The 15369-nt window shown below is 64.3% G+C and overlaps 2 protein-coding genes across 2 annotated transcripts in view; both read left to right on the plus strand.

Annotated features, from left to right (window-relative positions):
• SMARCC1 (SWI/SNF related, matrix associated, actin dependent regulator of chromatin subfamily c member 1) overlaps positions 1–2980 on the plus strand; it is an 84650-nt gene extending 81670 nt beyond the window's left edge. The window contains exon 29 of the mRNA XM_035554519.2: positions 904–2980. Coding sequence (XP_035410412.2) covers positions 904–989 — 86 coding nt within the window. The 3' untranslated portion in view covers positions 990–2980. The remainder of the gene's footprint in view (positions 1–903) is intronic.
• On the plus strand, positions 1913–14388 carry CSPG5 (chondroitin sulfate proteoglycan 5). Its single transcript, XM_050709291.1, has 5 exons — positions 1913–1967; positions 9972–11226; positions 11848–12036; positions 12696–12768; positions 14159–14388. The coding sequence occupies exons 1-5, from the start codon at positions 1913–1915 to the stop codon at positions 14318–14320; spliced, it is 1734 nt and encodes a 577-aa protein (XP_050565248.1). The 3' UTR covers positions 14321–14388.
• The last annotated feature ends 981 nt before the right edge of the window (positions 14389–15369 follow it).

Genomic DNA, 15369 nt, shown 5'->3' on the forward strand with positions numbered 1-15369 from the left:
TTCAGCTGCGTTACCTGCAGCCCAGGACAAGCTGCTGGCCTGCCTCCCTGCGTAGCTGTCGCCACCCAGGCAGGGACTGTAATCGCTTTTAGTACCTCTTGCAAAAAATAACTGGGAGAAGTCATCCCATTTGGGCTCCAGCTGAAGGGAGTTGCCGAGGAGTACTGACTCACTGGTGTTAATCAGCATAAGCATGAATTACTTCTCGTTCGGATGCTATTTCTGTGCAGATATCTGCTCTTTATTCTCCTAGAGCTCTAGCTTTCCTTAGTTTTTCTTCCATTTTTCTGAGCCTCTACCTCTGGGAATATCTCATGTCAGGTTGTATTCCTGCCTGCTCTTTTCCTTTACCTTGGTTTCTTTTTTTTTCCTCTCCTACTAAACAAGTCAGTCATGTTCCATTAGCATCTCCTCCGTGCGCACGAAAGCTGGCCTTTTGTATACTTCATTTCTCCCCTTCCACTTGCTGCAGCTGTGGATTCCTCTGCTTTAACCTACATACGCCATGCAGAGCTGAAGTGCAGGCTCTGTGTGTATGAGGTGTATTGTTCCATCTATTTTAAATAGCAGAGGGCCGTATCCAAAGGCCTGAGCGCGGAGATGAGAAATACTAACTCCAGCTCTGAAAGTTGCGTGATGTGAACTTTACTACCCGGTGAGCTGCACGCCTCTCATCTTCTCTGTACAAACGGGGAAGGTTTTTCCCCTCTTTCACAGAGCTCGTGCAGTGCTCAGGGGTAGGAAAGGCGTGATGAGACATGCCGGGGCGCTCCTGTGATGCGTAGAGGGGGGGAAGCCGCAGCCGTGGCCGTTCCTGGGGCCGGTCTGAGCCAGCCACTTGGGCGTGCTGTGCTCCTCCGCCCGTTCAGCACCCAGCTCACTGTTTCTCTGCTGTCCTTGCAGATCCCCCCCCTGCGCAGCCGCCTCCACCAGCGGAAGGGGTGACCCCACCTCCGGCAGGAGCCCCGCCGGCCTCAGCAGCTCCCTAAGCAGTCGAGGAAGAAGGAACTTCTACAGCAACATAGTGGTGACCAAAAATAACTCCTCAGTTACCTTCTGTTCCCCGGGGGGCTTTTGCCTCCCGTTGACCTGCCCCAGCCGTGTGTGTGCGCACGCACATCCACGTGTACAAGCACGCACACACAGTCTCTTTCCCCCGGTCCCCTCCACTCGCAGCCTGGCAGTACTCGGCATTCCTTTGGGAAATCTTTAGATCAGAAATGCCAGTGATGCTCCCGTGTTGCTGGTGGGAAGTCCTTTACACTTTGGTCTGCTCGCCTTCCGGAGCGTCCTCAACTCTGGTTTTCTTTCATCTTGGTGTTTTGAGCTTTGGGTTCTCCTGGGGAGCATAAAGAAAAAAAAAAAGGGGGGGAATGAAGCTTTTAAGGCATTAACTGAGCTTTAGGATGCAGCACGTGCCCAATCCACCTGTGGCTTCGTGCTTCAGGTTCTCCAGGCAGAATGAGCAAAGCATCAAGATTGGATGCTAAACCAGTGTTTTGGGCTAAAAAGGAAAATAAATAAGGGCGTGCTGTAGCACGGAAGGTGCAGGAATGCCAGCCATGTTCATTAGAGATACCTGATCATTAAGGACAGTAGCTGAGTCCTGGGGCTGCCTTGCTAACTTATTAAAGAAAATATTGATCCAGTGTGAATGAAGCCAGGAGTAAATCAATTGGAATAAAACCACTCAACGGTAGGAGTTTTCTTGCTCCAGTTTTTACCTTTCTTTTGCCTTTGAAGGTGGTAGTTGAACCTTCCCTCTGAGTAGTTTGGTACAGTAGCCAACTGAGGAATAAAAACACGATTTTTAGTCCCTCTTTTTGGAGCATATACTTTTTACTTTTTAAAATGAACAAAAAAAAAAAGAAGTAGGTAGCAAAGAAGTGCTAGCATACGGGATTGGGTTGGGATGGCTGGGGTGCGAATGCCAGAACTACCTCCTGCGACAGCCGGCGTGGGCAGAGGTCAGTGGCCGCGGTACGCTGCTTCGGGATCGGGATTGGGAGAGCCCCTCGTGCACACACCGGCTTCTGCTCGCTGACCTCCTCGAGGCTGCTATCGGTGGGGTTGTGGGCAAGGCAAAAGTCTGGGAGTGCTCTGAACGAGACCACCGGAGCAGTCCTTCGGGTACGATGCAGGACCCAGGCAGCCCCGAGCTGCTGCTCCGCCCGTCGCTAGCGGCTGCAGAGGAACCCTTTGCCTGCCCCGGGGCCTCTGCCCTCTCCTCAGACCGAGAGGGCTGGGCAGGTTTCACGCCAAGCGTCTGGAGACTGCTCCTGTACTGAAAGGGCGGCTCTCGGGGCAGGGTGCGAGGTGGTGTTTTAAGGCTTGCCCAGAGAGAGGTCTCCCAAATAACCCGAAGCCCGCAGAACCACGTATGTCACCAAGCTTAAAAAACAAGGATTTGCTTTGAAGAGCACTCAGGTGATCGACTCAGCGATGCTAACGGTTGGACTTCAGGTCCTGAGAGTGCGTGAGTGTGGGGTAACCGTTTCTGGGCTGTCTGCACGCCGGCTGCATGCTCAGGCAATTGGCTGCGGCCTCGATACTTCCAGCGCATAGGAATAACGCTTTCCACTGTCAAGCTCTAAGAATCCACAGTGCCTAGCAGAGAACGGTCAGGGCCCGCCTGCCTTCCACCTTCCACAAAGGAAATTCATTCCCAATGTTACCTTTCCCTCCAGGGTCGTTGGGGTGAGCATGGGATTCTGGTTCAGACCGTAGTCCGGTTTAGAATAACCTCAGGTTGTTTTTAGTGCGATCAACTTCAAATATAAAGGATCCAGATGGAGACTATTTTTTACTGTACTAGTGATGATCCTACAGAGTACCTGAATTCTTGACACTGTTGTGTTTCTGTATAAATAATACATGTGCTGACTTTTTCATCTTGATCCTCTGTATAGGGCCGGTTTTATTCCTGCAACACAGCCACCCAATTTTGTGAAATAAAAAAGTCTTTTTTTGTACAAAGCTCGGGCCCGTTTGTCTGGAGTCTGGTTTCTCACGGTGTGCGTTGCGGATTTGCTGAGCGCTGCTGATACAACACGGGGCTGTTTGGGGGCTGCGTCCGAACCGCGGCGGAGCGAACACAAAGCCAAAGCTTGTTACCAGCGAGCTGGGAGACATCTGAGTAAGGCGGGTGAGTGAAGGCCCTTCACAATGCACTGGGTGATCTGCTTTGGGAAATATTTCAGATTTTAAAACCCTTCATGAATGTGGCTGAGGTAAAAACAGCATTCAAGGCCTAGGATGATTTTCTTTTTGATTCCTGCTTTCACACACCCTTGCTGTGCTACCGCTGCCTTGGACAACTGCTCACGCTCACATCCCTGGCTGAATTAAGCACTTGAAAGAGCCGCTCGGAGGTGGCGTTTTCAAAAGAGGACGACTGGGCCCACTGACCTAGCAGGGTCCCACCTTTCCTCTATTCCCGTACCGGCTTCATGGTTAATTGTTTAATTCGAATGGATCTTCAGATCTTGTGCTCTCCTGCAGGGCTCCAGAGCCTGCCGGGATGGGTTGCCTTTTGATTAAACTGGAACTGGGAGCCCAGCCTGGGTTATCTTCCCAATGCTGCCGCTATTAACCGATGAACTGCTTTTCCTCTGACAATAGCACTTCTTCCAGGGCACCCCAGATCTGTGCATGTAATACATGCAGGCCCTCGTTCCCTGAAGCTGGAGAACAAAAGGCACGAAAGCGGGGACGTGCGAGGGGTGAGATGGTCTGAGAGGCATCGAGAGGAACGGGATCGGTTACACCAAGAGAGCGCGTGCCCTCCTTTCGGTTGGGGATTCCTCCTTAGCTGGTGCAGGACGGCACAGGAGCACCTCGGGGCTGGGGTCTTCTGCTGAATGCCCCCAGTGGTGGCTGCTGCTCCTCCTGCTTAGGGCCAGGTGAGACAGGTAAATTGCTCTGTGCGTGCACTGCCACTGCCTTCGGGGAGGTTTATCGCCCTGCTGCTGCTTCTCCTCTCCCCCTCTTGAGGACTACGAAGAGCAGCGTAGAGCACAGCGTCCCTTCTTCAGCCCTGTCTTTTCTCTTTGTGCACCTTCAGGGCTTCGCGGTAAGATTGCTGAGGCTGGGCTGCCTGGTGGCTCGGCAGCGGAGGGGGGCTGCGGGCCCTTGGGGACCCGGCTTGTGCTGCAGGGACTGAGTGGCTGGCCCCAAGAGCGAGGACTGATGGCACTGCGTCACCCCGGCTCTGGTGGCATGGGCACAGGGAGGCACAGGCTTTGGAGAGCGAATTGCTCCTGTTCACACCTTCGTAATGCGCGGGGTTCGCAGAGGAGCGGTGGGGCAGCAGGGCAGCTGTGGGGACAGTCACACACACACACCACGTCTTGAATCGTCTCCGCATCTTTAACAACATCCCGAAACTCCTGGCCACTGTTGTGTCGTGCCTGGCAATACCAGCTCCACCGTGTGGTTCCTGAAAAGCTCCCTTTTTTTTTTTTTTTTTCCTTTAACTGAATTAAAGCAAAAACTGTGTGCTAGGACACCTAAAGAGTTTGGGGAGTCTGAGGGTGCGCATTGTCCTCCGCTGCCCTTGTTCCAATTCCTCCTTTCCCATGAGAAACTAAAAGGAAGGATTTGGCGAGTCTGGAAACTCCTTTTCAAGCTGTGCAGCCGCAGGTTGGCAGCAACAAGCGCGGAGCTGCTCGGGATAACCCCGTGGATGCTGCCAGCCCTCAGCGATCGGGGGGCAGGGGGACATGGGGGCAGGGAAGGGGCACCCCAAGTGTCCCCCTGCCCCTGTGGCTCTGCTGCTCCCTTCCCAACTCTTTAGGAACAGCTTTGTGCATTGTCTGCACCTTCTCCACGAGTTGTCTGCGTGGAAATTCCCCCTTTCATTGAATCCTCTGACCGGGGATCACAGCTCGGGGACCTTTTTTGGCAGCCCCAGGGGTGCTCGCTGCTGGTGGGAGGCTGCTGGGGGACTCTTCATGGCTGGGGGTCACTACAGGGGAGCTGCAACACCTCTTCGGGGTGAATTTGGATTTATTTCCCAAACCCCTCGTTTTCTCTCCTTCCAAGTTGAAGCGTGATGGGAACCACCTGGTTCGTGCCGAAACCAGCAGCCTTCCCTGCTGCTGAGCGGAGCCGTGGGGAGGGCGGTCGGGAGCAGTGGACGATGCACCGGGTGAAGAGCTGGACCCACAGCTCAGCCACAGCAAGGGTCCATTTCACCCGAATCCCCTGTTCCTCTCAGCAGGAGCGCAGGACGTGGTAGAGGACATGTGGAAGCCGAGGCAGCCTTGGCCCCACAGCACTTGGAGGCTGCTCGGGGTGGAAACTCTGCTGCGTGCGTGCAGGGAGGATTTCTGCAGCCTATGGACCCGGTTCTCACTGTTGTTTTGGCTTCTCTCAGATGAAACAAAGACTGAACCATGGAGGTCATTAAGCACCCGTGGGAGGGGAAGGTGAGCGTCCACCCGTGGGGTTCAGCACTTCTGCCCTCCTGAGCTTTTTTCCTTTGTTTTCAGCTGGGCAAAGCGCTGTCCTCGCTCCGCGTCCTTAGCTGTTAAACGGCTGCTTTGATTCATCCTCCTTTCCAGCAGCAGTGAAAGGAAAGCCTTGAAGCTGAGAAGCGTTTCTCAAGTGCATCGCGTTCAGTGCCACCTTCGCAAGCCTCTAAGCACCGCGCAGGTCTCTTGAGCTCGGAGGGGCAGGAAGGTGCTGCTGGCACCAGCTTAGCCCAGCCCCTGCTGGGTTTGCTGTCACTTGTTGGTGCTGAGCGCAGCTGGCAGGTTCTCAGGGTGCTGTTCTCCACTGGTTCTGCTCACCAGCGCAGCTCAGGCTGATTTTTTTTTTTTAATTTCTTTAAATCTTTGCAGATCAGAGCTGTCGTGCAAGCCCTGAGCTCTGCCCCCTTCCCTCCACGGCTGCAGCCCCGGCCCTCGGGCTCTGCCCTGCCTGCAGCCGGGCTGGGTGTGAGCAGCTCTGGACCTGCTGCCAGGAGCTCCCTGCATGGCCTGGGTTGGGCTTTTTGGGGAGCTGATGGCTTCATCAGCCTCTGGTCGATGGGAGAGGGCCTGAGCAGCTTCGGCACCCAGGGGCAGCAGGTCCTGGCATCGACGCGTGCTCAGCTGGAGCCGCGAGGCTCTTTGCCTGCCCCTGCACCCCCAAGCACAGCTCCTGTCCTAGGCTTACGGCAACGTTCAGGTCTGCTCAGCACCACGGGGGGTGGCTGATGCCTGATATGTGCGAGGTGTCTGAATTCATCCCCCTCTTGCTCCCCTGGAAGGGCTGGGATCAGTCGGGGGTTTAAGGCTGACAGCGGGGTGGCAGCTCGGCTGCAGCCCCCATGTTGGTTTTAGCACTGCTGGGGCTGGCAGTTAAAAACTTGCTGCCTGGCAAGTAAAAAATTTGGAGAGGGAAGAGGTTTGAGCATCGCTGCCACCCGGGAAGGCCCGAGGGGCAGCAGGGCCCTGCCCTTCACAGCCCCCTGCCCACCTCTGCGAGGAGGAGGAGGAGGAAGAGGAGGGATCGCTGCGTCCGCTTGGGTTCGGCTCGCCCAGCCCAGCACCGGGGGCCTCGCAGAAAATTAAATATCCAGAGGGGGTGCCCCTGCAGCACCGTGCTCCCCACTGCCAGATGGAGCTGCTGCTGCCTCCCTGTCCTGGGCAGCCTCTGTCTGTCCCTCTGTCTGTCTGTCCTGCTGCCCTTCCACCCCTCTGCTGCCGCTTCTGGCCCTAATGAAGACAAAATGGGGATGGGTTGCTGGGGTTTGGGCAGGGGTGCAAGAAAGGGGCCATGGCCTTGGCCAGGCTCCGTCCCCCTGCCCCAAGCCTCCCTCCCAACCCTCTCCTCATCCCCAGGCTCCCCTCTGCCATAGCCAAGCCTGTCCCTGTGACAGTGGGTACCCACTGGGGCCTCAGCCCCTGCCACGGGGAGCACCCAGCTCCCCGGTGCCTCTTCCCCATCCTCGTCCCTGGCTGCTGCTGCCCTCGGCGGCCCCTCGCCGGGTCCCCTTGGAAACAGCTCCGCGCCGGAGCCCCGGTGCATTCAGGGGCGGAAGCGCGGGGAATATTAAGCAGGTGCAGCCCCTTCAATCCCCCTTTGAGCGGGGACAGAGCCGGGTTTGTTCACGGCACGGGGAGTCCGGCCAGGCGCAGCGCTGGGGGGAGCGGGGACGCCTGCCCCCAGGTCCCCGCACAGCTCCTCCGGTCCCTGCAACGCCAGCGGGGATCGAGGGTGGGCACGGCGGGCAGGGGGGCACCCAAATGTAGCCCTGGCCCTGCTCTGCACAGCCTTTACCAGGGTGCGGGAGCGGCCGGTGTCTTTTTGCTGCGTTGGAGGACGCGAGGTGACCTTGGGGACCCTCGGGCTCTCCCTGGGCGGTTCGGAGAAGCGTGGTGGTTGCGGTACTGAGAGCAGGATCGGTCCCACAGCACCGCGTGGCAGCGAGCCCCGTGCCAGCAGCACCGGGACGTCACCGCCCCGACCGCCTGCCCGGCCTCGAAGCGCTGCAGGGGCACCTGCACAGAGGAAAGCCGCGCTGCGGGCACGGGCTGGGCCCCCACTGCGCCTCGAGGTGCGCACGGTGTCACTGTGCGCGCAGTGGTGTCCCCGTGAGCCTGGTGTCCTCGTGTATGTGGTATCCCCGTGAGCACTTGGGGACGCAATGGGCTGTGTCCCCGCACCTTGGCAGTAGCACACGGGGGATTTGGGTGCTGCCCCGGGGTGGGCAGGGGGGCGCACACGCCCCTGCGTGGCTCCAGCAGCGTGAAGGCGCAGTGGGGGCACGCATGGGGCTGGGGGGGGCAGGGACGGCTTGGAGCCCCCCCACGCAAGCAGCCGGGGCCATGCCCACACCAAACCCCCGGCCACGCATCCGCAGGGCTCCTGCCCCAACCCTGTCCCCCCCCACTTCCCGCGTGGCCCCTCTCGGCTCACCCCGGCCCCATTACTACGCCGGTCACGTCCACGCGATGCTTTTCCTCCCTGGCTCTTCCCCTGCTCAATCCGGCCTCTGTGCCGCCGCGGCCTCCCCGGCTCGCGATGGGCAGTGGCCTGGAGCAGCCACCGGCACGCATCCTGCCCGTGTCCCCTGCCCATGCCCACGTCCCCATCCTCACCCCCCGCCAGTGTCCCCTGCCCATGTCCCCTGCATGTGCCCCCCGCCCATCCTCACACCCCGCTGCAGGGCAGAATCAGGCCCCCCCACACCCAAAAAATGCCCGGTGCCCACCTTGGGGAGCGTGTTCTGGGAGAAAAGTGCTCGTGGGCAGGAGACGGGGCAGGAGGAGCGGCTGCCTCAGCACCGGGGTCTTCACCTGGGGGGGTCCCAGCCCCTGTCCCAGCCCTGCAGCGACCCCAGGTGAGGGGTGTGGGTGCCCCCCAGCTGAGTGCCAGGTTTGGGGCTGCGGGGGGGGGGGTCCCTGGGCTGGTTGTGGATGCTGGGGGGGGTCCTGGTGCAGGGATGTCCCCCCTCACCCCACACAGGACCAGTGGGGGGGGGCTCAGTGAGGGCGGCTGGTGCTGGTGGGGGGGTCCTGCCATGGGGCCCCCCTGCTCTGCCCACGTCCCCCGGGGCTGTTTGGGGATGCTGAGAGGGGACCAAGAGGTGGGGGGGGGGATGACACCGGCTGAGATTCGTGGTGCTGGGGAGGGATTTGGGGGGGCGGACGGGGGAGATGGGGGGGTCCCGGTGCTGGGAGAGCTATGGGGGGGGGGGCCCGGTGCTGGGAGGGATGCAGGGGGGGGGAGAGACGGGGGTGTGGGGGAGAGCGATGCGGGGGTCCCGGCGGGGGGGCTCCCGGTGCCGGGATTTGGGGGGTGGGGGGGGTCCCGTCCCGGCGCCCCCATCTCGGCGCCCCCCAGTCCCCGCGGGCGGAGCCGGTGCCGCCCGCCCGCCCCCAGCCCGGCCCGGCCCGGCCCCCCCCCCGGCGCGGAGCTCGGCGGCGGCGGGCTCCGGATCGGGCTCGGGAGCGGGGCTCGGGCGGAGCCGCGGCCGTCCGGTGCCGGTGGCGCTCCCGGTGCCGGTCCCGGTCCCGGTGCCGGTGGCGGTGGCGGTGCCGCGGCCCCGTCCATGCCGCCATGGCCCCCCCGCCCCGCGCCGCCCTCGCCCTGCTGCTGCTCGCCGCGCTCGGCCCCGCCGCGCCCGGTACGTGCGGGGACCTGGGGGGGGGTTCTTGGGGGGGGGCTATGGGGGCGTTATGGGGGGGCCGCATCCCCCCTGCCCGGGGCCGGGTCCCGGCGGGGCCGAGCCCACCTGTGGGAGGGCGGGGGGCGGCCCCGCGGCGGGCAGGGCTGGGCAGGGGCCGGGGGGGCTGCGGCGGGGGGGGGCCGGGTCCTGGTGCGGGGCTGGGGTCTGTTATGGGGGGGCTGGGGTCTGTTATGGGGGGCCTGGGAGCCGTTATAGGGGGCTGGGGTCCCGTTATGGGGGGACTGGGATCTGCCATGGGGGGATTGGGATCTGCTATGGGGGGATTGGGATGCGTTTCGGGGGGCTGGGATCCGCTCTTGGGGGGGCCGGAGCCCCCCCCCCCGGAGGGACTCGATCCTCGCAGGGACTGGATCTCCTTGCCAGGGAGCGGGGGGGCTGGATCCCGTTATGTGCCTGGGGGCGGGGGCCGGATCCCCTTGCAGGGGCGGGATCCCATGGTTGGGCAGGGGGGGGGGGGAGGACTGGATCCCCTGGCATGTGGCAGGATCCCCTCGGCAGGGGCTGGATCCCCTCGCGGGGGGGGGCTGCATCCCTCCATTCAGGGGCCGGATCCCCTTGCAGGCGACTCGATCCCTCTGCAGGGCTGGATCCCCGTGCGGTGGGGGGGCTGGGGGCCGACAGGAGCCCCCGGGAGGGGCCGGGGGCAGCGGGGGCGATGCTGGGACCCCCGGGGGGGTCACGGCTGGGGGGGGACCCGCTGCAGGCCGGGGGGGGGGGGCTCCCGGTGTGAGGTGGAGCCCAGGGGGTGCACGGGGCCCCCCCCGACACCGCTGTGTCCTTGTGCTCCCCGCAGCGCCCCAGTGGCCCCCCCGCAATGGCAGCGAGGCTGAAGGCAGAGGCTGGGGGGGCTCCCCGGAGCGGGACCCAGCGAGCGGAGCCCCCCCGGGGACCCCGAGCAATGGCACCAGCCCCGGGGGGGCCCCGTCGGCCGGCGACACCCCGCTGGGACCCCAGCTAGAGCCCCCCGGGGGGGGCACGGCCTCCACCACGGACCCGGCCGGGCGCCTCGCAGGGTGCCCGGGGTGTGCCGGGGAGGGCGACGCCAGCGCTCTGCCCCCCACGCCCGGCTCGGCGGAGGACAGCGAGGCGGCCACCGGTGTCACCTGGCCCGGCGACGGCGGCGCGGTGGCGGTGGCCATCGGCAGCCCCGAGGAGGCCGGCAGCGGCGAGCAGCCCACGCGGGCCTCGCTGCACGGAGCCGGGTTCCTGGGGGGGCTCACGGCCGCCCCGCCGAGCCTCCCCGGCCTCCCCAGCCCCGGCCTCCCCAGCCCGGGGCTCGGCACCGATTCGGCCGAATCCGACCTGCTGATGGCGGCTGGGGGCTCGGCCGCGGTGCAGCCCCCGGTGCCGGGGGACTCGGGGCAGGAGCTCTGGCTGGCCTCATCCAGCCCGGCCCCGGCGCAGGGGGCTCGTGGCCGCACGGACCGGACCTGGCTGGACGTGCAGGAGCCCGTCACCGCCACGCCGGGCACGGCCGAGCCGCCGGCGCCCGAGATCATCGACGTCGACTACTACGACCTGTTCGAGGGCGGCGAGGGGCTGGGGGGCGGCCGGGGGGCGGCCGGCTCGGCGAGGCGGGAGCCGGGCGGCGGGGCCACGCCGTGGGCCCTCCACGAGCTGTACGACGACTTCACGCCCTTCGACGAGTCCGATTTCTACCCCACCACCTCCTTCTACGCCGAGGGGGATGAGGAGGAGGAAGAGGAGGACGAGCTGGAAGAGGAGGATGAGGAGGACGAGGAGGAAGACGGGGGCCTGGAGGACGAGAACGGCTACCGGCCGCCCGCCTCGGCCGTGCCCCGCGTCCCACCAGCACCGCGGGGACCCCGACCCAGCGCCCGGCCGCCAAAGCCCCCCGGTGCCGCGGGGGGCAGCCCCCCAGCACCGCCGCGGCCCGGGGAGCGCCTGGTGCCGGAGAACGGCACCGAGTGCCGGAGCGGCTTCGTGCGGCACAACGGCTCCTGCCGCTCCGTCTGCGACCTCGTCCCCAGCTACTGCCACAACGGCGGCCAGTGCTACCTGGTGGAGGGCCTCGGGGCTTTCTGCAGGTAGGGACGGGGGTGTCGGGGGGGCTGCTTCGCCCTGGGCTGCGGCACGTGTCGGGGGCACGTCCCCATGGAGGACATCGGGGTAGCCCCAGCGGCCTCCTGGAGGAGGGTGAAGGATTTGGGGCGATGCTTGGCTTCCCCACAGCTGGCCCGTGTCCCATTCCCTGGGGCCACGTCCCCTTGCCTGGGGCTGCGTCCCCTTCCCCGAGGCCACGCCGGGGGCCGGGGGCTCTCCATCGCCCGCCGCATCCGCGCAGGAATTGGGTCAGGGCTGCGCGGACGAGGCTCCGGCCGCGGCGCCTGTCGGGATTGCGCCGGGGAGGGCTTGGCACGGGGGGGGACGGGGATGCTGCTGCGGGGGGGGCTCCACCAGGGCTGTCCCTGCGGGGCCACCCTGCCTTTGGGGGGGTGCCAAGGACAGGCATCGCCCCAGCGCTGTCCCCCCGTGGGGACACACGCTAATCCCACCCCCGCCAGCCGCCGTAATCCCCCCGCTCGGTCCCGACCGCAGATGTCGGCTGCCCCCGGTGCTCCCCGAGGATGCTCGGTGGGTTCGGGGTCGGTGGTGGTGCTGGGGGTGGGGGGGGGTGGGGACAGGACCTTGACCGCGTCCCCTTGCAGGTGCAACACGCAGGACTACACGTGGCACAAGGGGACGCGCTGCGAGTCCATCGTCACCGACTTCCAGGTGCTGTGCGTGGCCGTGGGCTCGGCCGCCCTGGTGCTGCTGCTGCTCTTCATGCTGACCGTCTGCTTCGCCAAGAAGCTCTACCTGCTCAAGACGGAGAACAGCAAACTGCGCAAGACCAAGTGAGTGGGGCGGCTGGGGGGGGGGGGGGGCGGGGGGCAGGACAGGTCCCCAAAGCGCCCGTCCCCGTGTGCTTTTGGGGTGGCACAGGGCGGGGGACAGGTGGTAGAAACGCCGCTGCGTGGTTAATCCTTTCGAGCCTCTCTGCACTGGCACCAGTTCATCTGCTCCACTGGGAACTGGGGCTACTGGGCTGGGGGGGGGGGGGGGTGCATACAGGGGCTGTGATGGGGTGTGGGGACCATGGTGGGGGGGGGAGGGCGGCTGCCACCGCCCCTCTGGGGATGCTTTGGGGTGGCAGGGTTGGTGTGGGTGAAGGTCGGGGTCCTGTCCCTCCCCCCCCCCAGCCACTTATCCCCGTGTCCCTGGAGCCAGGCGAGGAGAAAGCGCTCCCAGCGCGGGTCCCTAATGAACTGTTAATTAGCGTTTGGCTGGGCCAAGTGTAATTAGCAGCGAAGCCTGTGCCAGCCCTTGCGTCCCCCTCTGCCTCCACTGCTCCTGCCTGCCCCCGTTGCTCCCCCCACCTGGGGGCATCCCCCCCCCCAGGCCCCCATTCCCCCCCCAGGCGCTCCATGGGGACACCCCCCCCCAAAAAAAAAACACACACAACCCCATGGCACTGCTGTGCTGCGGGCGCTCACCGCCGTGCTCCCCCCGGCAGATACCGCACCCCGTCCGAGCTGCACAACGACAACTTCTCCCTCTCCACCATCGCCGAGGGCTCCCACCCAAACGTAAGGATGCTCGGGGACCCGGGGGGGGGGACACAGCGGGGGGATGTCCCCATCCCTGTGCTGCTGGGCACGGGGGGGTGGTCGTGGCCACGGGTGTGGGGTGCCAGAGCAGGAGCTGCTGCGGGGTGCGGGAGGTGGGCGCCGGGGTCCCCGGGCTGCGCCCACCACCGCCGCTCTTTCGGGTTGCAACAGAGAGACGCCAAGTGCCTCGCCGCCTGCGAGCCGCAGGAGGAGCGCGGAGCCCTCTAGCCTCGGCCTTAGCCGTTTTCCCCGTCTTTCGACCGATTTTAGCACCCGTAGTGCCTGCGAGAGACCCTGGCAGGAGGCTCCCGCCGCGGCGAGGCCCCCCGGCCTCAATCCGGCGCCGGTCCCCTGGAGCGGGGGGGCCGCTGCTCCTTGCTGTTCCCCGTGCCCCCATCCCCGCCGGGACGCTGCGGGCTCAGTCCTGCGGTGCCCGGCTGGGGGCTGCGTGATCCCCAAACCGGAGGGGACAGCAAGGGGGGACGCCCTAGGAAGGGGTTTTTGGGGTGCCAGACCGCGGGGATGCGCTGAAGCCCGCCGGCACCAGCTGGTCCTGCCCCAAGAGCAGTGGCAGCGCGGAGGGGACGGTGTTGGAACACGAGGGGACACGGGGACGAGCTCTGCTAACCCCGGCCAGCGGCACGGGGCTGTACGCTAACAAAACGCAATAAATCCAACCCCGCGGGGCTCCTGCCGGCGCTGCCTGGGGTCGCTGCTTGTCCTGGGGGGGAGACACACGGCGGGTCGGGGTGAGCCGGGCTTTGGGTGCTGGAGGTGCTGGGGGCTCTCCTGGGAACGAGTGAGCAGGGACGGGTCGGACCCTGTCGTCCGCCCTTCCCGTGGGCTCAGCCCCCACCAGGATGCGTGCGGGGGGATTTTTATTCCCCTCGGTGCCCTGTAGGAGGTTGGGGGTGCGGGCAAGGGGGCAAGGTGGTGGTGGGACACCGGGGTGCGTGGCGGCCTTTCCGTACGTAATGGGGCTTAGGAGATGGAGAGGGACTTTGCCAGGGAGTAGGGACAGGACGAGGGGCAGAGGTTTTAAACCCAAGGAGGGCAGATGCAGGGGGGAGATGAGGGAGGAGATCCTCACGGGGGAGTGGGTGCCCATCGCTGGGGGTGCCCAGGGTTGGGGTGCTCGGGGCTTTGAGCACTGGGAGCCTGGGGGAGCCCACGGCAGGGGGATTGGAGTGGTTGGCGTCGGGTGCCCATCGCTGGAGGTGCCCTAGATTGGGGTGCTCGGGGCTTTGAGCACCAGGAGCCGGGGGGAGCCCACGGCAGGGGTGGCACGGGGCGGTCCGTGGGGGTCTGGCCACCCAAACTGCCCAAGCACGGGCCCGGCACAGCAATCTCTCCCCTCCTCTCTCACCAGGACGACCCCAACGCCCCCCACAAGCTGCAGGACTCCCTCAAGTCCTGCCTGAAGGACGAGGAGCCGCCGAGCATCCACAGCGCGGCGCCGGCCCCGCAGGAGGGCGGCAAGGGGGAGCCGGGGGGCTGCGGGGTGCCCTGCCTGCACAACAACCTGGCGTAGGGCGCGGGGGGGCCCGCTGCCCGCCTCCGTGTCCCCCCCCCCCTCCTGCCCGTGGCATGCTTTGGTGTGTTTTGTACAGAGGAACAAAATAATAATCGTACGAAGCCGGAGGCCGAGGGCGGCCCTGGCTGCGCCGTGTCGTTGGGGTGTGTGCTTTGTGCTCCGTGTCTGCCGCTTGGGTCCGTTCCGCGCTGTGATTTCTAAACCTTTGCTGTTACGCGACCGACTTTTTTTGTACTTTTACCCCCACTTTTTTTGAAATATGAGTAAAAACGACAAAAAAAGGGAGACCTTGAAATAAAACAAAATTTTTTTTTTTTTTTTAAACTTAAGCCTCTTGCCGGTGTCTGCGCTCTCCCAACCCAGGTTGTGGCTGCTAACCCTAATCCCAACCCCAACCCCAACCCCAACCCCAACCCCAACCCTAACCCTAATCCCAACCCCAACCCCAACCCCAACCCCAACCCCAACCCTAACCCTAACCCCAACCCCAACCCCAACCCCAACCCCAACCCCAACCCCAACCCCAACCCTAACCCTAACCCTAACCCTAACCCTAACCCCAACCCTAACCCTAACCTTAACCTTAACTCCAACCCCAACCCCAACCCCAATCCCAACCCCAACCCTAACCCTAACCCGCTCCCCGGGGTCCCATCGCCCCCTGCCCCATAGGGGTGAGTGCCACCTGGGGGGGGGGGGGGAGGCAGTGTGTGACCCGTCCCTTTTCCATGCCCCCCCCTCCGTCTGCTCCGTCCCCATCCCAGCACAGGGTCCCCCCGCAAGATCTGTGTGCGTGGTGGCGTGGCCGTCACCCACAGCGTGCTCCTGGTCACCTCCGCTGGACAGAGACAGATGCCAGCGGTGTCACCTCTGTGTCCCCATCAGCTCACGAGATGCCCCAGCAGGGACTCGCTCCCTGGGCAGCTCCGACCCTGTTTGGAGCCGAACCACAGCGAAGCCGATTCTCTACGCGTCCTGCAGCCTCCGATCGCGGCGATCCTCCTGTCCCCAGCGAGCCGACCGGAGCAGGAAGGAAAAACTCCTGG

Source organism: Cygnus atratus, chromosome 2 (genome assembly GCF_013377495.2).
Source record: "Cygnus atratus isolate AKBS03 ecotype Queensland, Australia chromosome 2, CAtr_DNAZoo_HiC_assembly, whole genome shotgun sequence".
Classification (NCBI taxonomy): domain Eukaryota; kingdom Metazoa; phylum Chordata; class Aves; order Anseriformes; family Anatidae; genus Cygnus; species Cygnus atratus.